This window comes from Choloepus didactylus, chromosome 1 (genome assembly GCF_015220235.1).
Source record: "Choloepus didactylus isolate mChoDid1 chromosome 1, mChoDid1.pri, whole genome shotgun sequence".
Taxonomy (NCBI): Eukaryota; Metazoa; Chordata; class Mammalia; order Pilosa; family Megalonychidae; genus Choloepus; species Choloepus didactylus.
The window spans coordinates 79372663-79396813 of NC_051307.1; the positions used below are offsets into that span (position 1 = coordinate 79372663).

Consider the following 24151-nt stretch of genomic DNA (forward strand, 5'->3'; position numbering starts at 1 on the left):
TAACTTGTAATATTCTTCCCAATTTAGGAATTACACTGTCAGAATATTTCCGAGACATGGGCTATCACGTCAGTATGATGGCTGACTCGACCTCCAGATGGGCTGAGGCCCTTAGAGAAATCTCCGGTCGTTTAGCTGAAATGCCGGCAGGTAGGTCATTGTATTGTTTATTATGTAAGCAAGATTGATGTGATTTGAGGGACTGGCTTTGAACTTCTCTTAAAATTTCTTTTCATTTTTCAGATAGTGGATATCCTGCATATCTTGGTGCCCGTCTGGCCTCCTTCTATGAGCGAGCAGGCAGGGTAAAATGTCTTGGAAATCCTGAAAGAGAAGGGAGTGTCAGCATTGTAGGAGCGTAAGCACCTAAATAGTTTACTTTTAAATAGTGAATATTTAGGTTCCTCTAAGGCAGTGGTTCTTAATCAAGACTGGACTCCAAAGTCACCGAAAGGACTGTTTGAAAATGCATGTATTTAGATCATCTCTGCATGTTCTGATTCCACAGGATTGACTTGATTGATTTATTAAATTCAAGTCTCAATATTTTAGGAATAACTTAGAAAATTATAGACATGTGAAAGAGAGATTGCATCATAGTAAAAGCAAAGTGAAGATTCATAATCAGTACATAAAGCCCCATACTTTTTTTCGATATTTTCCTTCTATTTCTTCGGTATGATTAGAATAATGAAGCTGATTATAATTGTCTCATTTCTCATACCAGAAGGACTTCAATAGCTATCATTCCTATTTGCAATTTAATACTGATTATTCAAGATTTTTACATAAATTTTTCTTTCCAAAGCTCATTTTAAAATTTATTTATGTGTTCCTCATCAGATATTGACTTTTTAAAAAATTGACTTTCATATATGAGTTATTTTTCATAAGTATTTCTAATGATTTTTTGTTTTCATTTTTTTAAATACAGAGTTTCTCCACCTGGTGGTGATTTTTCTGATCCAGTTACATCTGCTACTCTTGGTATTGTTCAGGTATGTCTTTCCTTGGAATAGTCAATATCTGAGCCTTCCCCCTACTCTCAGCTGTTCTAATGTTATTCAAAACATCCTGAAGTATTTAATTTAATCACTAAAGAGTGACTGTCCATAATGGTAAAAGTCTGTTTTAGGCACATTCTTCTCACTAAGAGCCTTTAATACTGACTGTTCTTTCTTAGCTCTTTACACGAGGTTTATAATAAACTTAGTATCTGTTAGTGGAAAAGGGACAAATTACATTCAGGGGAGCAACATTTTATTAGTGTTAGAGTGTTACTGCATTATAATACTGTTCAGTAACCCTAGTTATAGAAACAAATATGCCCAAAAGTGTATAATGGCAAAACCCCTTAGAAATTTATTTCTCCTCACAATACAATCCATGGCAGATGATCTTGTCAGAGACTGGCTCTTTTCCACTCAGTAAGGAATTCAGAGACCAAGGCTCCTTTCATCTTCTAGCTCCACTATCACCTAGCCTGGAAATCATTTGCATCTGCCTGGCAGAAGGGGAAACAGTGTGAAGAGGGCACAATCTACTTTTTGAATCTTGGGGTCAAAAGTGGCACAATCACTGCACTCATTCCATTGGTCACACCCTAATGAAAACAAGGCTGGAAAATGTAGTTTCTGCCTAGGCAGCTGCTTCCCAGAAACAAGGCATGAATTTTAGTGAACAGCTAGCCAGCTTGGCCATTAAAAGAAATGTAAATAAAAAATGTATTCAATTCAGAGCTGCAGTAAACCAAAGAATGCTGATATATTCATAAGTAAATATGTTACTGTTGCCTGTGTATCTTTCAATATTAGATAAAAGGAAATGGCTAGATTCACAACTCTCAAGATATAAAATAAATCTAGCATATTGTTTTTCTTTCTTGCTTACTTGGGGTATAAGCAAAAAACTGGGCATGAAGCACTTGCAGTATTTAATGCCAACATTTTGAGTTGTTAATTGTTAAGGTAAAATTGGGAATGCATAAAATATATGTGCATGTTTGGCGTCAGAAAAATGACTGCCAGATCTTATTGGGCTAGCCCTTAATGATACGAAGTAGAATTGAATCAGAACATTCAGAGGTTTTTAATCAAAGTGAAGTGTCTATTTTAGCTAAATAGGCATTTTCTGGTTAATCTATTTATATTGTGCCATAATAATCTGCAAAGGAGTCAATTAGTTTTCTTTTTGCTATCAGATTGGACACACTGTTAAGGAAATTGAGATAAACTTTGAATTTGATCTATAGGTACTGTCTCAACCTGAAACTGAATGGTATACAATTTTTTAATTGACATTTTCTGTGAGTTTTATTTTATTTTGGTTACACAGGATAAATTGTAAAAAGGTTTATAATTTGACCAATAAATTATAGAATTGCATATTTAGACAAATAAGCTGGGTTTTTGTTTTTCTAAGGAAATTTCATTGTGGTCTTTTTGTTTATTTATTTATTTAATCAGGTGTTCTGGGGCTTAGATAAGAAGCTAGCACAACGTAAGCATTTCCCCTCTGTCAATTGGCTGATCAGCTACAGCAAGTACATGCGTGCCTTAGATGAGTACTATGACAAACACTTCACAGAGTTTGTTCCTCTGAGGACCAAAGCTAAGGAGATTCTGCAGGAAGAAGAAGACCTGGCAGAAATTGTGCAACTTGTGGGAAAGGTGAGTTTTTAAATCCCATGAAGGATAGATCCATGGGTTACATTGGAGTAAAATAAGGACAGGTAGAACAGATTCTTGCCTAACAAAATGAGTAAGTATTCATTAAATATTTTTAAAACTAAGTAAATTTTAGACTATTCATATAGCAGATATTTCTTTTTTTTGAGCTTAATTTTTTTATATTCATTTTATTGAGATATTCACATACCACACAGTCATACAAAACAAATCGTACATTTGATTGTTCACACTACCATTACATAGTTGTACATTCATCACCAAAGTCAATCCCTGACACCTTCATTACCACACACACAAAAATAACAAGAATAATAATTAAAGTGAAAAAGAGCAGTTGAAGTAAAAAAGAACACTGGGTGCCTTTGTCTGTTTGTTTGTTTGTTTCCTTCCCCCATTTTTCTACTCATCCATCCATAAACTAGACAAAGGGGAGGGTGGTACTTATGGCTTTCCCAATGCCATTGTCACCCCTCATAAGCTACATTTTTATACAATCGTCTTCAAGATTCATGGGTTCTGGGTTGTAGTTTGATAGTTTCAGGTATCTACCACCAGCTACCCCAATTCATTAGAACCTAAAAAGGATGGTCTATATTGTGCGTAAGAGTGCCCACCAGAGTGACCTCTTGGCTTGTTTTGGAATCTCTCTGCCACTGAAGCTTATTTCATTTCCTTTCATTTCCCCCTTTTGGTCAAGAAGATGTTCTCCATCCCACGATGCCGGGTCTAGATTCCTCCCCGGGAGTCATATTCGACCATACAGCAGATATTTGATTATTGTTTGGGTTATCTGTTGATTATTGTTTGGGTTATCTGTTGCTGAATCAAACTACTCCAAAACTGAGTGGCTTAAAGCAATTTTTATTGTTCCCAGTTCTGGGGATAATGGCTCAGTTAGGTGATTCTTGCTTGAGGCCTCATATAGTTGCAGTCATTCGTGTGATGGTTGAGACTGCAGTCATCTGAAAGTTTCTTCATTCACATGGGCTTAGATGCCTAGAACAGATGGGGGTTGGCTGGGCATTTCTCTCTTCATGCAGTGTCTTCACATGGCAGCTTAGGGCTCCTACTGTTAAAAAAGAGATAAAGTAGAAATGGACAGAGGAAGGAATTATGCTTGAGAATTGTCAGTTAAAATGAGTAAATTGTTAGGGCTTTATCTTCTTCTTCTACTTCTTTTTTTAAATCCTTTATGGCACTTAGCAGAGTGCTGGGTATATTGTAGGTAAGAGAAAACACTTGATTTATTTTTATTTCTGGAAATGGAAATCTATCCATCACTCAGCAAATTAGAGGTGGTAGAATTCAAATCTTTTAGCATTCATTTTTGTAGGAGCACTAAGGCTAGGAATCAGAAGAACTGGATTCTACCTTTAGTTCCCCCAAATAGTTATGTGACCTTAAGCTAGTGAGTTACATTCTTGTGTCTGTATTTTGATGTTTCAAAGAAGGATGGGGTAATTAAATTTAGCCAAATTCAATTCTCAATTAGTGTGCAGTACTAGTCAGAATTCTTGAGTTCCCTTCTGGTTCTCCTCTTTTTATTATTTCTTATAATGTCACCTCCTATTTTTTTTCCAACAAAGGATAAGATTATTAGATAGCTAATAAATACTGATTACGTATAGAGGACTGTGGTCCTATAAGAGGAGCAAGAAATAAAACGCTTCCAAATCAGACAAAAACAATACAAGAAGAGAAAATTATAGGATCATTTTGTTTATGAATATAGGTATAACAATTCTAAATAAATATAAGCTTATTATATCCAGAAGGGTATTTTCAAAAAATCAAATAATACATCATGAGCAAGTAGAGTTTCTCTGAGGAATACAGAGATGATTCAACCTGGAAAATCTGTTAATGTAATTCTCCAATGTAATTAATGCAATGGAAAAAGGAAATCTCAATCAATACAGAAAAATCATTTGAAAATCAATACTTATGATTTTTTTATTAGAGAAGCTATAGGTTAACAGAGAAATCATGCATAAAATACAGAGTTCATGTATAACACCATTATTAATGTCCTGCCTTACTGTGGTACATTTGTTACAATAAATAAAAAAACATTTTTATAATGGTACTAAGTATAATACTTACTTTACAATAGGGTTCACTGTGTTGAACAGTCCTATGTGTTTTTTTCTCAATTTTTATGCTATTAACATATATGCATCCTAAATTTTCCCCTTTAAACCACATTCAAATACTTAATTCAGTGCTGTTAATTACGTTCACATTGTTATGCTACCATTGCCACTGTCCATAACCAAAACTTTATGATCAACCCTAATAGAAACTCTGTATAATTTCAGTCTTAACTGCCGATTCTCTACCCTGCCCTTGTCCGCTGATAACCTATATTATAGATTCTGACTCATGGATTTGCTTATTCTGATTATTTCACATCAGTGAGGTCCTACAATATTTGCCATTTTATCATGTTGCCTTCAGGGTTCATCCATGTTGTCATATGTATCAGAACTTCATATATTTGTGGCTGAATAATATTCCATTGCATGTATATGCCACATTTTGTTTATCCCCTTGGCTGTTAATGGACATTTGAGTTGCTTCCATCTTTTGGGAATTGGGAATAATGCTGCTATGAGCATTGGTGTGCAGATATCTGATTGAGTTCCTGCTTTCAAATTTATTGGGTGTATACCTTGAAGTAGGATTGCCAGGTTATATGATAATTCTATACTTCTTTTTCTTTTTTTTTTTTAATCTTCATTTTATTGAGATATATTCACATACCACGCAGTCATACAAAACAAATCGTACTTTCGATTGTTTACAGTGCCATTACATAGTTGTACATTCATCACCTAAATCAATCCCTGACACCTTCATTAGCACACACACAAAAATAACGAGAATAATAATTAGAGTGAAAAAGAGCAATTGAAGTAAAAAAGAACACTGGGCACCTTTGTCTGTTTGTTTCCTTCCCCTATTTTTCTACTCATCCATCCATAAACTAGACAAAGTGGAGTGTGGTCCTTATGGCTTTCCCAATCCCGTTGTCACCCCTCATAAGCTACATTTTTATACAACTGTCTTCGAGATTCATGGGTTCTGGGTTGTAGTTTGATAGTTTCAGGTATCCACCACCAGCTACCCCAATTCTTTGGAACCTAAAAACGGTTGTCTAAAGTGTGCGTAAGAGTGCCCACCAGAGTGACCTCTCGGCTCCTTTTGGAATCTCTCTGCCACTGAAGCTTATTTCATTTCCTTTCACATCCCCCTTTTGGTCAAGAAGATGTTCTCCGTCCCACGATGCCGGGTCTACATTCCTCCCTGGGAGTCATATTCCACGTTGCCAGGGAGATTCACTCCCCTAGGTGTCTGATCCCACGTAGGGGGGAGGGCAGTGATTTCACCTTTCAAGTTGGCTTAGCCAGAGAGAGAGGGCCACATCTGAGCAACAAAGAGGCATTCGGGAGGAGGCTCTTAGGCACAACCATAGGGAGGCCTAGCCTCTCCTTTGCAGCAACCGTCTTCCCAAGGGTAAAACTTATGGTAGAGGGCTAAACCCATCAAACCACCAGTTCCCTATGTCTGTGGTCATGTTAGCAACCATCGAGGTGGGGTAGGCGAATACCCCTGCATTCTCCACAGGCTCCTGAAGGGGGCACTACATCTTTTTTTTTCCTTGTTTTTCTTTTTTTTTTTTTTTTTAACTTTCCCTTCTTTTTTAAATCAACTGTATGAAAAAAAAGTTAAAAAGAAAACAAACATACAATAAACAACATTTCAAAGAGACCATAACAAGGGAGTAAGAAAAAGACAACTAACCTAAGATAACTGCTTAACTTCCAACATGTTCCTACTTTACCCCAAGAAAGTTACCTATTATACCAACATTTCTGTGAACTTGTTCCTACTATATCCATCAGAAATTAACAGACCATAGTCATTCCTGGGCATCCCCAGAACGTTAAATAGCTTATCTGTTCTTCTTGGATTATTGTTCCCCCTTCCTTAATTGCTCTCTATTGCTAGTTCCCCTACATTCTACATTATAAAGCATTTGTTTTACATTTTTCAAAGTTCACATTAGTGGTAGCATATAATATTTCTCTTTTTGTGCCTGGCTTATTTCGCTCAGCATTATGTCTTCAAGGTTCATCCATGTTGTCATATGTTTCACCAGATCGTTCCTTCTTACTGACGCGTAGTATTCCATCGTGTGTATATACCACATTTTATTTATCCACTCATCTGTTGAAGGACATTTGGGTTGTTTCCATCTCTTGGCAATTGTGAATAATGCTGCTATGAACATTGGCGTGCAGATATCTGTTCGTGTCACTGCTTTCCGACCTTCCGGGTATATACCGAGAAGTGCAATCACTGGATCGAATGGTAACTCTATATCTAGTTTTCTAAGGAACTGCCAGACTGACTTCCAGAGTGGCTGAACCATTATACAGTCCCACCAACAATGAATAAGAGTTCCAATTTCTCCACATCCCCTCCAGCATTTGTAGTTTCCTGTTTGTTTGATGGCAGCCATTCTAACCGGTGTTAGATGGTATCTCATTGTGGTCTTAGTTTGCATCTCTCTAATAGCTAGTGAAGCTGAACATTTTTTCATGTGTTTCTTGGCCATTTGTATTTCCTCTTTAGAGAACTGTCTTTTCATATCTTTTGCCCATTTTATAATTGGGCTGTCTGTACTGTTGTCATTGAGTTGTAGGATTTCTTTATATATGCAAGATATCAGTCTTTTGTCAGATACATGGTTTCCAAAAATTTTTTCCCATTGAGTTGGCTGCCTCTTTACCTTTTTGAGAAATTCCTTTGAGGTGCAGAAACTTCTAAGCTTGAGGAGTTCCCATTTATCTATTTTCTCTTTTGTTGCTTGTGCTTTGGGTGTAAAGTCTAGGAAGTGGCCGCCTAATACAAGATCTTGAAGATGTTTTCCTACATTATCTTCTAGGAGTTTTATGGTACTTTCTTTTATATTGAGATCTTTGGTCCATTTTGAGTTAATTTTTGTGTAGGGGGTGAGGTAGGGGTCCTCTTTCATTCTTTTGGATATGGATATCCAACTCTCCCAGCCCCATTTGTTGAAAAGACCATTATGGCTCAGTTCAGTGACTTTGGGGGCCTTATCAAAGATGAGTCGGCCATAGATCTGAGGGTCTATCTCTGAATTCTCAATTCGATTCCATTGATCTATATGTCTATCTTTGTGCCAGTACCATGCTGTTTTGGCAACTGTGGCTTTATAATAAGCTTCAGAGTCAGGAAGTGTAGGTCCTCCCACTTCGTTTTTCTTTTTTAGAGTGTCTTTAGCAATTCGAGGCATCTTCCCTTTCCAAATAAATTTGATAACTAGCTTTTCCAAGTCTGCAAAGTAGGTTGTTGGAATTTTGATTGGGATTGCATTGAATCTGTAGATGAGTTTGGGTAGAATTGACATCTTAATGACATTTAGCCTTCCTATCCATGAACATGGAATATTTTTCCATCTTTTAAGGTCCCCTTCTATTTCTTTTAGTAGAGTGATGTAGTTTTCTTTGTATAGGTCTTTTACATCTTTGGTTAAATTTATTCCTAGGTACTTGATTTTTTTAGTTGCTATTGAAAATGGTATCTTTTTCTTGAGTGTCTCTTCAGTTTGTTCATTTCTAGCATATAGAGACATTGCTGACTTATGTGCATTAATCTTGTATTCCGCTACTTTGCTAAATTTGTTTATTAGCTCTAGTAGCTGTATCGTCGATTTCTCAGGGTTTTCTAGATATAAGATCATATCATCTGCAAACAATGAGAGTTTTACTTCTTCTTTTCCAGTTTGGATGCCTTTTATTTCTTTGTCTTTCCGGATTGCCCTGGCTAGCACTTCCAGCACAATGTTGAATAACAGTGGTGACAGCGGGCATCCTTGTCTTGTTCCTGATCTTAGAGGGAAGGCTTTCAGTCTCTCACCATTGGGTACTATGCTGGCTGTGGGTTTTTCATATATGCTCTTTATCATGTTGAGGAAGTTTCCTTCAATTCCTACCTTTTGAAGTGTTTTTATCAAAAAGGGATGTTGGATTTTGTCAAATGCTTTTTCAGCATCTATTGAGATGATCAATTGATTTTTCCCTTTTGACTTGTTAATGTGTTGTAATACATTGATTGATTTTCTTATGTTGAACCCTCCTTGCATGCCTGCAATGAACCCCACTTGGTCATGGTGTATGATTTTTTTAATGTGTCTTTGGATTCGATTTGCAAGTATTTTGTTGAGGATTTTTGCATCTATATTCATTAGGGAGATTGGCCGGTAGTTTTCCTTTTTTGTAGCATCTTTGCCTGGTTTTGGTATTAGATTGATGTTAGCTTCATAAAATGAGTTAGGTAGTGTTCCATTTTCTTCAGTGTTTTGAAAGAGTTTGAGTAAGATTGGTGTCAGTTCTTTCTGGAAAGTTTGGTAGAATTCCCCTGTGAAGCCATCTGGCCCTGGGCATTTATTTGTGGGAAGATTTTTGATGACTGATTGGATCTCTTTGCTTGTGATGGGTTGGTTGAGGTCTTCTATTTCTTCTCTGGTCAGTCTAGGTTGTTCATATGTTTCCAGGAAATTGTCCATTTCTTCTACATTATCCAGTTTGTTGCCATACAGTTGTTCATAATATCCTCTTATAATTTTTTTAATTTCTTCAGGATCTGCCGTTATGTCACCTTTTTCATTCATTATTTTGTTTATATGGGTCTTCTCTCTTTTTGATTTTGTCAGTGTAGCTAGGGGCTTGTCAATCTTGTTGATCTTCTCAAAGAACCGACTTTTGGTGATATTTATCCTCTCTATTGTTTTTTTGTTCTCTATGTCATTTATTTCTGCTTTAATCCTTGTTATTTCTTTTCTTCTGCTTGGTTTAGGATTGGTTTGCTGTTCATTTTCTACCTTCTTCAGTTGATCCATTAGTTCTTTGATTTTGGCTCTTTCTTCCTTTTTAATATATGCGTTTAGTGGTATAAATTTCCCCCTTAGCACTGCTTTTGCTGCATCCCATAGGTTTTGGTATGTTGTGTTCTCATTTTCATTCGTCTCTATATATTTAGCAATTTCTCTTGCTATTTCTTCTTTAACCCACTGATTGTTTAGGAGTGTGTTGTTTAACCTCCAGGTATTTGTGAATTTTCTAAGTCTCTGATGGTTATTGAGTTCTAATTGTATTCCATTGTGGTCAGAGAATGTGCTTTGAATAATTTCAATCTTTTTAAATTTATTGAGGCTTATTTTATGTCCCAGCATATGATCTATTCTGGAGAAAGTTCCGTGAGCACTAGAAAAGTATGTGTATCCTGGTGATTTGGGATGTAATGTCCTGTATATGTCTGTTAAATCTAATTCATTTATCAGATTGTTTAGGTTTTCAATATCCTTATTGGTCTTCTGTCTGGTTGATCTATCTATAGGAGAGAGTGATGTGTTGAAGTCTCCCACAATTATTGTGGAAACATCAATTGCTTCCTTTAGTTTTGCCAGTGTTTCTCTCATGTATTTTGTGGCACCTTGATTGGGTGCATAGACATTTGCGATTGTTATTTCTTCTTGTTGAATTGCCCCTTTTATTAGTATGTAGTGGCCTTCTTTGTCTCTCAAAACATCCCTGCATTTGAAGTCTATTTTATCTGAGATTAATATTGCTACACCTGCTTTGTTTTGGCTGTAGCTTACATGAAATATTTTTTTCCATCCTTTCACTTTCAGTTTCTTTGTGTTCCTGTGTCTAAGATGAGTCTCTTGTATGCAACATATTGATGGTTCATTTTTTTTGATCCATTCTGCGAATCTATATCTTTTAATTGGGGAGTTTAATCCATTTACATTCAACGTTATAACCGTGAAGGTATTTCTTGAATCAGCCATCTTATCCTTTGGTTTATGTTTGTCATATGTATTTTTCCCTCTGTCTATTAATATCCTTTATTGTACCCATACCGAATCTCTTTAGTACTGAACCTTTCTCCAAGTCTCTCTGTCCTTTCTTTCTTTCTCTGTCTGTAGGGCTCACTTGAGTATCTCCAGTAGGGCAGGTCTCTTGTTAGCAAATTCTCTCAGCATTTCTTTGTCTGTGAAAAATTTAAGCTCTCCCTCAAATTTGAAGGAGAGCTTTGCTGGATAAAGTATTCTTGGCTGGAAGTTTTTCTCACTCAGAATTTTAAATATATCGTGCCACTGCCTTCTCGCCTCCATGGTGGCTGCTGAGTAGTCACTACTTAGTCTTATGCTGTTTCCTTTGTATGTGGTGAATTGTTTTTTCTCTTGCTGCTTTCAGAACTTGCTCCTTCTCTTCTGTGTTTGACAGTGTGATCAGTATATGTCTCGGAGTGGGTTTATTTGGATTTATTCTATTTGGAGTTCGCTGAGCATTTATGGTTTGTGTATTTATGTTGTTTAGAAGATTTGGGAAGTTTTCCCCAACAATTTCTTTGAATACTCTTCCTAGACCTTTACCCTTTTCTTCCCCTTCTGGAACACCAATGAGTCTTATATTCGGACGTTTCATATTATCTATCATATCCCTGAGGTCCATTTTGATTTTTTCAATTTTTTTCCCCATTCTTTCTTTTATGCTTTCACTTTCCATTCTGTCATCTTCCAGGTCACTGATTCGTTGTTCAGCTTCCTCTAGTCTTGTACTATGAGTTTCCAGAATCTTTTTAATTTGGTCAATGGTTTCTTTAATTTCCATAAGATCATCCATTTTTTTATTTAGTCTTGCAGTGTCTTCTTTATGCTCTTCTAGGGTCTTCTTGATTTCCTTTGTATCCCGTACTATGGTCTCATTGTTCCTCTTTAGTTCTTTGAGTAGCTGCTCTAGGTGCTGTGTCTCTTCTGGTCTTTTGATTTGGGTGCTTGGGCTTGGGTTATCCATATCTTCTGGTTTTTTCATATGCTTTATAATTTTCTGTTGTTTTTGGCCTCGTGGCATTTGCTGAACTTGATAGGGTTCTTTTAGGATTTGTAGACCAATTGAAGTCCTTATCTCTAATTTCTCAGATCTACAGCTTCGTGGAGTACACTTTCTCTAACTAACCAGCAGGTGGCATCCACGAGCCACCTGTTCTCCACAAGCCAGTTCTCCCCTGCTTAGCCTTTTTGGTGAGTGGGGGAGTGAGTCTTGTGGGGTCGAATTGGTGTACCAAGCTTGCGTGTGTAGTTGGTGTTTCCTGCCCTGTATATGGGGCGTGTTTCTGGGGAGTCAGGGAGGGGGCGTGGCCCTAACAATCAAATCTCCCTGGTGATCCTAGAGTTTTAAAGCTGCTGCAATAGTCTAATCCTTCAGTTCAGTCCTGCCACAGTTTGTCTCTGCCACTGACCCACAAGTCCTTGGTATTGGCGTATGGCTCCTGAGACTTGCAAGTGGGCCCCTCTTCCAGGCTGTGCACCCCGGGTCCTCTGTTGAGGGATGACTGTGCTATGTCACAGGTTAGTGCCATCCCCCTAGGGCAGTTCTGGGCTGCTGGGCTGTGTAGGGAGGCTCCCAGTCTGCTGAAATGATGGCTGAATGGGGCTTTGTTAATTCACACTGCTCCACCTTCCCAACTCTGGGACAATCAGCTGAGGTTGCAGGGAAGGCTAATGTCAACGCCCAGTTTTGTGGTGTGTGCCTGTTATTTGAAGCACTTCCGTCACACTGGGTTGTCTGGGGCAGCTCTGGGCTATGGGGCTGGCGATGGGCAGGAGTGTTTCCTGTCCACCAAGATGGTGGCTATGAGCGGACACCCCCCTTTTCTTGGGAAGTTGTGGTGTTTAGTGCGTTTTCTCAGCCACTGGATTATTGCCTTTTGTCTCAGAGCTCTCTTAGTTCTGCTCTTGACTTGACCTGCCCAAATTGCAAGTCTTTGACGCTTTCTGTATTGGGCTTCTTAGAGTAATTGTTTTAGAAAAAGAAAAAAGAATTAAAAAAAAAAAAGGGCCCTCCTCAGAGATCTAATGGGTTATTGAAATGCTAAGAGACAAAGCAACCAGGGCCATTAAGGAAAGATCCACAGGGCAGAGAGATCAGCTTTTCTTCGGGATTTGCATATGCGCCTCAGGGCCTGAGCTCTGCCCTTCCCCTTTCTGTGTTCACCAGAACTCCTAAAATCCTCCGCTTTTATTTTGGAGTTTTTCGTGTTGTTTTTTTTCTATGCCTGTCTCCTCTCTGCTGGGCTGGCTGTTCTCAGATTCTCTGGTGTCTGGTCTCAGTCTATCTATGGTTGGAGTTTGGATCACTAGAATGAGTTTCTGATAAGGGGTGTCACTGCAGTTCTCCCTTCTCCTTCCCGGAGCTGACAGCCCCTCCTCCCACGGGACTGAGCCTGGCAGGGAGGGGCGCGGGTCCCCTGGCCGCAAAAACTTACAGATTTTGCTGATCTCAGCAGTTCCACGTTTTCATGAGTGTTGTATGAAGTATGCCCAAAGTCAGATTGCTCTGTGGTGTCCAGTCCACGCAGTTCCTGGCTTTCTACCTACTTTCCTGGAGGAGTAACTAAAACATACAGCTCACCAGTCCGCCATCTTGCCCCGCCTCCTATACTTCTTTTTTAATGTAAGCATTTAGGGCTATAAATTTCCCTCTCAGCACTACCTTTGCTGCATCCCATAAGTTTTGGTGTATTCTCATTTCATTTTCATTCGCCTCAAGATATTTCCTAATTTCCCTTGTAATTTCTTCTGTGACCCATTGGTTGTTTAAGAGTACATTGTTTAATTTCCATGTATTTGTGGATTTTCCATTTCTCCCTTTGTTATTTGATTTCGGACTTCATTCCGTTGTGGTCAGAGAAAATACATTGTATGATTTCAGTGTTTTTTAATTTATTGACTTGTTTTGTGGCCTAACATATGGTCTATCCTGGAGAATGAGCTCTGTGCACCTGAGAAGAATGTGTAGTCTGCTGCTGTTGGATGACATGTTCTGTATATGTCTGTTGGGTTTATCTGGTTTAGAGTATTGTCCAAATATTCTATTTCTTTTTTGATCTTCTATCTAGATGTTCTATGCATTATTGAAAATGGGGTATTAAACTTGCATTAATAATGTAGAACCATCTCTTTCTCCTTTTAGATCTGTCCATATTTGATTCATATATTTTGGAGCTTGACTGTTGGGTGCATATATATATTTATATTTGTTATGTCTTCTTGAATTGACCCCTTTATAGGGACCCTCTTTCTCACTTGTAACAGTTTTTGCCTTAAGGTCTGTTTTGCCTGATACTAGTTTAGCTACCCCGCCTCTCTTTTTTTTAAAATTCAGTTTTATTGAGATATATTCACATCCCATATAGTCATCCATAATGCCCAATCAGCTGTTCACAGTAACATCATTTGGTTGTACATTCATCACCCCAATCAATTTTTTTCCATTTTTTTTTTTTACTGAGATTTTTCACATACCATACAATTATCCAGAGATCCAAAGGGTGCAGTCACTTGCCCATGGTGCCATCATACAGCTGTGCATCCATCACCACAGTTAATTTTTTTTTCCAATTTTTAGAACATGTTCATTACTCCAGAAAAGAAATAAAGACACACAAAAAAAGGAGACTCAAATCCTCCCATACCCCTAACCACTCCCCCTCCGTTACTGATTCATAGCATTGCTATAGTACATTTGTTACTGTTGATGAAAGAATGTTAAAATATTACTAACTGTAGTATATAGTTTGCAATAGGTAGATTTTTTTTCCTATATGTCCCTCTATTATTAACTTCTAGTTGTAATGTCATACATTTGTTGTAGGTCGTGAGAGAGATTTCTAGTATTTCTGCAGTTAATCACGGACATTGTCCACCACAAGATTCACTGTTTTATACATTCCCATCTTTTAACCTGCAACTTTCCTTCTGGTGTTTTAACCTGCAACTTTCCTTCTGGTGACATATGTGACTCTGAGCTTGCCCTTGCCACCACATTCACACACCATTCAGCACTGTTAGTTATTCTTACAATGTGCTACCATCACCTCTGTCCATTTCCTAATATTTAAGTTCACCCTAGTTGAACATTCTGCTCATATATCCTGATAACTTACATTTCATGTCTATGAGTTTACATATTACAATTAGTTCATATCAGTGACACCCTGCAATATTTGTCCTTATGTGTCTGTCTTATTTCACTCAATATAGTGCCTCAAGTTTTCTTCATCAACCCATTTTTTTAAAGATGGTTTTGTTCATACACCATACATTCTGTCCTAAGTAAACAATCGATAGTACCCTGTATAGTCACGTATTTATGTATTCACCACTGTATAAGGACATCTCCATTTCTTCCACAAAGAGGAAGAGTCAAAGAAGGTAGAGAGACAGGAGTCAAAGAAGGTAGAGAGACAGGAGAAAAAGAAAAAAAGAAAACAAAACAAAGCAAACCATGATAGCTAGGAGCAACAAAAAGAAAGATAGCATTAAACTAAAGTAAATAAAGAGTCAGACAACATCACCAATGCCAAGTGTCCCATACCCTTCCCCTATATCCACCCCCATATGCATTTAGCTTTGGTATATTGCCTTTGTTATATTAAAGGAACCATAATACAATGTTTCTGTTAACTGTAGTCCCTAGTTTGCATTGATTGTATTTTTCCCCCAATCCCACCCCATTTTTAGCATCTTGCAGTGTTGCATTCACTTGTTCTACCTCATGCAAAAACATATCTGTACCTTTATCACAGTCGTTGAGCACTCTAGGTTTCACTGAGTTATACAGTCCCAGTCTTTATCTTTCCTCTTTCCTTCTGGTGTCCCACATGGTCCTAACCTTCCTCTTTCAACCATACTCATAGTCATCTTTGTTCAGTGTACTTATATTGCTGTGCTACTATCTCCCAAAATTGTGTTCCAAACCTCTTACTTCTGTCTTTTCCTTTCTGTCTGTAGTGTTCTCTTTAGCATTTCCTGTAGAGCAGGTATCTTGTTCACAAACTCTGTCATTGTCTGTTTGTCAGAGAATATTTTAAGCTCTCCCTCATATTTGAAGGACAGTTTTGCCGGATATAGAATTCTTGGTTGGTGGTTTTTCTCTTTCAGTATCTTAAATATATCACCCCACTTCCTTCTTGCCTCCATGGTTTCTATTGAGAAATCCACACATAGTCTTATCAAGCTTCCTTTGTATGTGATGGATCGCTTTTCTCTTGCTGCTTTCAGGATTCTCTTTTTGTCTTTGACATTTGATAACCTGATAATTAAGTGTCTTGGCATAGGCCTATTCAGATCTATTCTGTTTGGGGTACACTGCACTTCTTGGATCATAATTTTATGTCTTTCATAAGAGATGGGAAATTTTCATTGATTACTTCCTCTATTATTGCTTCTGCCGCTTTTCCCTTCTCTTCTCCTCTGGGATACCAATGACATGTATATTCCTGCATTTTGTTTTGTCCTTAAGTCCCTGGAGATGTTGCTCATATTTTTCCATTCTTTTCTCTATCTGTTCTTTTGTGTGTAGGCTTTCAGGTGCCTTGTTCTCCAGTTCCTGAGTGTTTTCCTCTGTCTCTTGAGATCTGCTGTTCTGTGTCTCCATTGTGTCCTTCATCTCGTGTGTTGTGCCTTTCATTTCCATAGATTCTGTCAGTTGTTTTTTCGAACTTTCGATTTCTACCTTATGTACGCCCAGTGTTTTCATTATACGCTTCATCTTTTTTGCCATATCTTCCCTAAACTTTCTGAATTGATCCAGCACTAGTTGTTTAAATTCCTGTATTTCAGTTGAAGTGTAAGTTTGTTCCTTTGGGCCATAACTTCACCCCTCCCAGTGTAGGTTGTAGTTTTCTGTTGTCTAGGCATCTGGCCTCCTTGGTTACCCCGATCAGGTTTTCTTAGACCAAAATGGGCTCAGGTTTTGGAAGAAGGCAGTAGTTTCAGGTCTCCCTGAGGATGTCTTAGATGATTGATGTACCCTGTGAGGCCTCAAGTCACTGTGCTTTTCTACCCAGCAGGTGGTGCCTGTCAGCCTGTAGCTCCATAATGGTGTAAGGAGGTGTGGCCTGTGGGTGTTTTCTCCCAGGCTCTGGAGTCTGGTTCTGAATGGAAAGCGGGTAGTAGAGTTTGGCACACCCTCTTTCCTCTTAGGGAAGATATACCCCCTGGCGAGAGGTCATTTGCATTTGAATTGTCTCTGACTCTGCTATCTCCACCATTGTTTGGGTCTGAGTGCTGGGAATTGAAAATGGCTGAAGCCTTCTCCACTGAGCCAAAAAAGGGACAGAAAGATCCCCCTTCAGGGTCAGTCTGTGGCTCCCCTCAGTTTTACCCATTGGCTAAAGACAGAACCTGGTCCTCTGGGCTCCCCCTCCCTCCCAGAGAGGTCCTCCAGCTCTCCAGGGTCAGACGTCACCAAAAGCCTCTGTCTGCTTTTTGGAGATTCATAGCTTTTATTGAGCAGTTAATATTTGTTAATTAAAACCCCAGTTGGAGCTCAGCTGAGCTCTATTTGCTTGCTCAGAGAGTGCTGCTCTCTAGTACAGCGAGGCTTTGCAGTTTGGGAGAATGCTGCTCTCAGGCACCATGAGGCTTTGCAGTTCATACCATGGCGGGAGGAGGTTCCCGGCTCAGGTCTACAGTTTTTACTTACAGATTTTGTGCTGCGATCTCAGGCATTCCTCCCAATTCAGGTTGATATGATGAGTAGATGGTCATGTTTGTCCCCCCGCAGTTATTCCAGATTATTTTCTAGTTGTCCCTAGCTGTTTACTAGTTGTTCCAGGGGGGCTAACAAACTTTCACTCCTCTCTATACTGCCATCTTCAGCTCAATCTGCCAATCAATTTTTGAACATTGTCCTTACACCAAAAATAATAAAAATAAGAATAAAAAACAAAAGTAAAAAAGAACACCCAAATCATTTTGTTGCCCCCATCCCACCCTATTTTTCATTTAGTTTTTATCCCCATTTTCTACTCATCCATTCATATACTAGATAAAGGAAGTGTGAGCTACAAGGTTTTCACAATCACACCATCACACCATGTAAGCTACATATTTATAGAGTCGCCTTCAAGAATCAAGACTACTGGGTTGCAGTTCAACAGTTTCAGGTATTTCCTTCTAGCTATTCCAATACACTAAAAACTACAAAGGAATAAAGTCACTACAAAGAAGAAAAACTATAGGCCAATCTCCCTAATGAATATAGACAGAAAAATCATAAACAAAATACTTCCAGATTGAACCAAAGGCACATTAAAAGAATTATACACCACGAGCCAGTGGAGTTCATTCCTGGTATGCAAGCGTGGCTCAACATACAAAAATCAAGATCGGGAACATGACAAGGATGCCCACTGTCACCTCTATTATTCAACATTGTGCTACAAATTCTAGCCAGAGCGATTTGCCAAGATAAAGAAGTAAAAAGTATCCAAATTGGAAAGGTAGAAATAAAACTGTCATTATTTGCAGGTGATATGATCTTATATTTGAAAAATCCTGTGAATTCAACCACAAAGCTACTTGAACTAATAAACAAATTCAGCAGAGTGGCGGGATATAAGATTAATGCACGTAAGTTGGTAATATTCCTATACACTAATAATGACCTAACTGAAGAGGCTATCAAAAAAAAAAAAACATTCCGTTCAGAATCGCAACTAAAAAAATCAAGTACCTAGGAATAAACTTAGCCAAGGACATAAAAGACCTCTACACAGAAAATTACAAAATTTTACTAAAAGAAGTAAAAAAGGACCTAAATGGGTGGAAAAATATTCCATGCTCATGGATAGGAAGACTAAATATTGTTAAGATTTCATTTCTACCTGAACTGATCTACAGATTCAACACAATCCCAAACCAAATTCCAACAACCTATTTTGCAGACTTGGAAAAGCTAGTTATCAAATTTATTTGGAAGGGAAAGGGGCCTCAAATTGACGAAAACATCCTAAAAATGAACAACAAAGTTGGAGGACTTACGCTTCTGGACTTTGAAGCCTACTATGAAGCTACAGTGGTCAAAACAGCATGGTATTGACATAAAGACAGACATACTGATCAGTGGAATTGAATTGAGAGTTTGGGAATAGACCCCCGGATATATGGTCGATTGATTTTTTGATAAGGCCCCCAAATCTACTAAACTTTGATAGAATAGCCTCCTCAACAAATGGGGTGGGAGAACTGGATAGCCATAATAAAAAAAGTGGAAGAGGACCCCCTACTTCACACCCTATACAAAAATTAACTCAAAGTGGATCAAAGACCTCAAAATAAGAGACAGTACCATAAAACTCCTAGAAGATAATGTAGGGAAACATCTTCAAGACCTAGTATTAGGAGGTCACATCTTAGACCTTATACCCAAAGCATAAGCAATGGAAGAAAAAAATAGATAAATAAGAACTCCTCAAAACCAAAAGCTTCTGTACCTTAAAGGAATTTGTCAAAAAAGTGAAGAGGCAGCCAAGTCAGTGGGAGATAATATTTGGAAACTATGTATCTGATAAGAGACCAATGTCTTGCATATGTAAAGAAATCCTATAACTCAATGAGAATAGTACAAACAGCCCAATTATAAAATGGGCAAAAGATATGAAAAGATATTTCTCCAAAGAGGACATACAAATGGCTAAAAAACACATGAAACAATGTTCGTCTTCACTAGCTATTAGGGAGATGCAAATAAAGACCACAATGAGATATCATCTCACATCAATAAGAATGGCTGCCATCCAGCAAACAAGCGACAAATGCTGGAGAGGATGTGGAGGAGTTGGAACTCTTATTCATTGCTGGTGGTACTGTGTAATGGTACAGCCACTCTGGAAGAGTTTGGCGGTTTCTCAGAAAACTAGATACTGAATTTACCCTATGATCCGGCAGTTCCACTTCTCAGTATATACCCTGAAGGTTTGAAAGCAGTGACACAAACAGACATTTGTACGCCATTGTTGATAGCAGCATTGTTCACAGTTGCCAAGAAATGGGCACAGTCCAAGTGTCCTTCAACAGACAAGTGGATAAACAAAATGTGGTATGTACTATGTGGAATGCTATGCAGCAGTAAGAAGCAACAAGGTCCTGAAACATACGGCAGCATGGATGAACCTTGAAGATAGAGTTCTGAATGAAATAACTCGACGCAAAAGGAGAGATATTGTATGTTACCACTTCTGTGAACTGTCTGAACAATGTAAAATCAGTGTCTTATAATGTAAGAATATTGGGGACCTAGTGATACACAGTAGCTAGTGAGGTAGAATGATAATCTAATATGTTCCGATATGTTAATGATGGTAAATTCGAAGGTGTGGTAATGGATAGGGGTGACGATTGTTTGTTAGTGGGATTATAAGGTTCAGAGCTGTATTGAAGGCAGCACCACAAATACAGATAGGTGCTTGCATGATATACTTCTAAGGTATGACACAAGCACAGAGAGTTGACAACAGAAGGGTACATGGGAAAAATCGACACATTACATACTAGTATAATTAATAGGAATACCATATTCCATAAAAGTTTACTCACTAAGTTTATTTGTCAGAAACTTAAATCCTTCAGAGTGCCCCATGCCAGCTAAGTCCCGAAACCCAGAGGGAATAGCCTCTTCAAGACCAGCAACTAGATGTGTCCCCATTGCTCATAAAGTTGACACCCCTTTTCAACATGAACAGGTTAGGATGGTCACTGCCTAGACATCCCTGAAGATTGGGAAAGTGAATAAACTAGACAAAGGGATAGCAATAGACAAGATGGAATTTAACAAAGGATTATGAATACTGAATCTTTATATAATTTTCTTTTTCTTAGTTGCTAGGTTATTAGAATGTTTAGAAGGAAAGAATTGAAATGGTGGAACTGTAACCCATAGCATCCTTTGAAATTTGTTCTATAGCTACTTGTTAAATTGTAATTTGAAAGCTTATGTTTATGCATATATTTTAGATTTCACAATAAGGAAATGACTGAAACTCTGGTACTATAACTCATAATAACTTTGGAAATTTCCTATGTATCTACTTGTTAACTCATACTTTGAAAGGTATTACCTTTTTGTATATATGTTATATTTCAAAATAAGGAAATAACTGAAACTGTGGAATTGTAACCTATAATATCTTCAAAATTTGCTAACTACTTGTTAAATTGCACTTGGAAAGTTATCACTTTTATCTATATATGTTATATTCTACAATAAAAAATATGATTAAAAAAAGAATAGAGAACTGTGGTGCTCCTTGGTGATGTCATTTGGTGTTGCCATTGTGGACAGCAGCCTGACAGTACTTGCTTGCATACCATGTGATGTAGCAGTTCTTCCAGATGTATATTGCAAAAGAAATTTTTAAACAGGTCCTTCAGGGACATGTTTTTGGTGACAGGGAGTTAAAGGAAATCTGAGTGCCCTTTTTGGGGGTTATGATATGGCAGATGCACATCCTGGAGAATAAACTATATAAGATCTGGAAGCTGCAATCTACATGACACATAGCAACTTGGAGGGATCTTAAAAACACAGTGCCAAAAACACAAGAATATTTTTGCATAATGAAAAATACTTGTACGAAATAAAATACGCATTTCACATGAATTTGTACAAACAAAGAGATACAGAAAGCACATTTGAATATTTTCATGTGGTTGGAGAGGGGAATAGGGATAAAGGGATTAAAACCAGAAGAAAGAACAGAGCTTCTCATCCTTACCTTTAGCATGGATAGAGAATACAAAACTGCAGTTAACTCACTGTACCTGTCCCTTTCTCACAACTCCTGAAAAACTGAAATCTTTACTTGTTGGTGATCCTAACAACAAGGGTGTCTCTCGTGGCCAGTAGGTTGATTGCAAAAGTTAAAGCTTTTGAGGCAGTGATATTTAAAGGTAAAACTCTGTAAATTTAGCTATACCAATAAATTGGCACTCAGACATAGATACGTACATACTTACTATACTTTGCATTTACATAATTCTAAGAAACACATAATGTTAAAAATTTTTAACTGTGTACGGGCTATTGAGACTTCTGTGAAACAAAGACTAAGAATTCAAATAAAGCTAGCAAGCCAGGATGTGAAGACTGTTTCAAAATAGACCATCAATTACAAAGCAGTTATGAGGTAAATTTATTAAGAAAGTTGATTGTGTGTTGATTAAATAGTCTCTGCTTATGAAGAGACTATAACCATCAGTTCTACATTGTGAACTAAATTTCTAAAAATATGTATTTTTCTCTTCTAGGCTTCTTTAGCAGAAACAGATAAAATCACTCTGGAGGTAGCAAAACTTATCAAAGATGACTTCCTACAACAAAATGGGTATACTCCTTATGACAGGTATGATATACTGATTTCCTTTCTTTTTTTAATTGAGGATTTTCTGTGGTGTTTTGCAGGAAGGCACTATCTACACAATTAAACCACCACCTCCCTTTTTTTCTCACAAAGACATATTATGGCCCAGTGTATTAAAATATGTTGTGTATTCATAGTGGACATCTACTTACGTACATCCTTTGTATTGGTTTGCTTATTTGTCTAGTTATGACAGAAACGAAGGTCATGCATTAGTCACACCATAGCTCTTGCCATATGCACATCACCTTGCTATCTTATCTTAGCTTCTGTGGTCATTTTGTGTATTGTTGCACCTTTTTTCTCATCATGGATCCTAAGAAAATGAGCAGTGGTAGTGCTGAGCAGAAAAGAAAATTACTTTGCCCCATTGAATTGAGCAAATATGAGGGCGGTATTTGCATTACTGATCTTGCTAGGGGATATGGTATGCCTAGAAAAATGGACTCCACCATCATTAAGAATAAAAAAACAATAAAAATGGCTGATACTGCGTAAGGAGTTAAAGCAGTAACAAAGCAGTGCTCCCAAACACTCAAGGAAGTTGAAAAAGCAAAAGTGTTGCATGCCTCTCTTTGGAAAAACAAACCGGGACTAAGTGATGAAAGTGTTGACGTTTTTAAGGCCAGCCACAGCTTGTTTGATAATTTTAAAAAGAGGACCAGCATCCATAGTGTTGTGAGACATGGCGAGACAGCGAGTGCTAATAAAAAGGCTGCCAATGAATTCGTCGGTGAATTTCAAGACTACATAGAGGCTGAGGATTTTGTTCCCCACCAAGTTTTTAACTGTGATGAGACTGGACTTTTTTGGGAAAAAAAAATGCCAAGTAGAACCTACACCACAAAAGAGGAGAAGGCATTACCAGGTGTTCTAGTTTGATAATGCTGCCAGAATGCAAAACACCAGAAATGGATTGGCTTTTATAAAAGGGGGTTTATTTGATTACAAAATTACAGTCTTAAGGCCATAAAGTGTCCGTCAACAAAGGGTACCTTCCCTGGAGGATGGCCAATGGTGTCCAGAAAGTCTCTGTTAGCTGGGATGGCACCTGGCTGGTGTCTGCTCCAAAGTTCTGGTTTCAAAATGGCTTTCTCCCAGGATGTTCCTCTCTAGGCTGCACTTCCTCAAAAATGTCACTCTTAGCTGCTCTTGGGGTGTTTCTCCTCTCTCAGCTTCTCTGGATCAAGAGTCTGCTTTCAACGGCCATCTTCAAACTGCCTCTCATCTGCAGCTACTCTCTCAGCTTCTGTGCATTCTTCAAAGTGTCCCTCTTGGCTGTAGCAAGCTTTCTCCTTCTGTCTGAGCTTATATAGTGCTCCAGTGAACTAATCAAGGTCCATGCTGAATGGGCAGGGCCACACCTCCTTGGAAATTTTCCAGTCAGAGTTATTACCCTGTGGGGCACATTTCCATGGAAACAACCTAATCCAAATGTTCCAACTTAACCCCCACTAATATGTCTGCCCCCATAAGATTGCATCAAAGGACATGGCTTTTTCTGAGGGACATAATATATACAAATCGGTACACCAGACCACAAACCAATGAAGGACAGGCTTACTCTATTGTGGTACATGAATGCTAGTGGGGACTTAAAGCTCAAGACTCTATTAGTCTACCATAGAAAAAAACCCATGAGTTTTCAAGAAGCATAATGTCATAAAAAGCAAACTCCATGTGATGTGGGAGGCAAACAGCAAAGCTTGGATCACGAGGCAATTTTTCACTGAGTAGATAAATGAAGTGTTTTTTCAGTGAAAAAATATTTGCTGGAGAAAGATTTGCCTCTGAAGGCTCTCCTACTTTTGGACAATGCACCTGACCACCCTCCACGCTTGGAGGATGACTTACTGGAGGAGCTCAGCTTCATCACTGTAAAGTTCCTGCCCCTCCAACACTACTCCTCTCATCCACCTCATTGACCAGCAGGTCATTTCAAATCTCAAGAAGTTGTACACCAAGGCACTTTTCCAGAGGTGCTTTGATATCACCTCTGACACCCAGTTGACACAGAATTCTGGAAGGGACATTTCAATATCCTGCACTGCCTTAACCTTATTGATAAGGCCTGGAACGAGGTCTCTTACAGGACAATGAGTTTGGCATGGAAGAATTTGAGGCCAGAAGCTGTGACTCAGAGGACTTCGAAGGGTTTGAGG

General features: G+C 38.2%; 1 protein-coding gene across 3 annotated transcripts in view; it reads left to right on the top strand.

Annotated features, from left to right (window-relative positions):
• The window catches only part of ATP6V1A (ATPase H+ transporting V1 subunit A), a 64656-nt gene that overhangs the window by 30851 nt on the left and 9654 nt on the right, over nucleotides 1–24151 (top strand). For all 3 annotated transcript variants that reach the window (XM_037835604.1, XM_037835623.1, XM_037835615.1), the window contains exons 9-13: nucleotides 28–150; nucleotides 244–358; nucleotides 935–998; nucleotides 2466–2669; nucleotides 21877–21971. In XM_037835604.1, the coding sequence (XP_037691532.1) occupies nucleotides 28–150; nucleotides 244–358; nucleotides 935–998; nucleotides 2466–2669; nucleotides 21877–21971 (601 nt within the window). The remainder of the gene's footprint in view (nucleotides 1–27; nucleotides 151–243; nucleotides 359–934; nucleotides 999–2465; nucleotides 2670–21876; nucleotides 21972–24151) is intronic.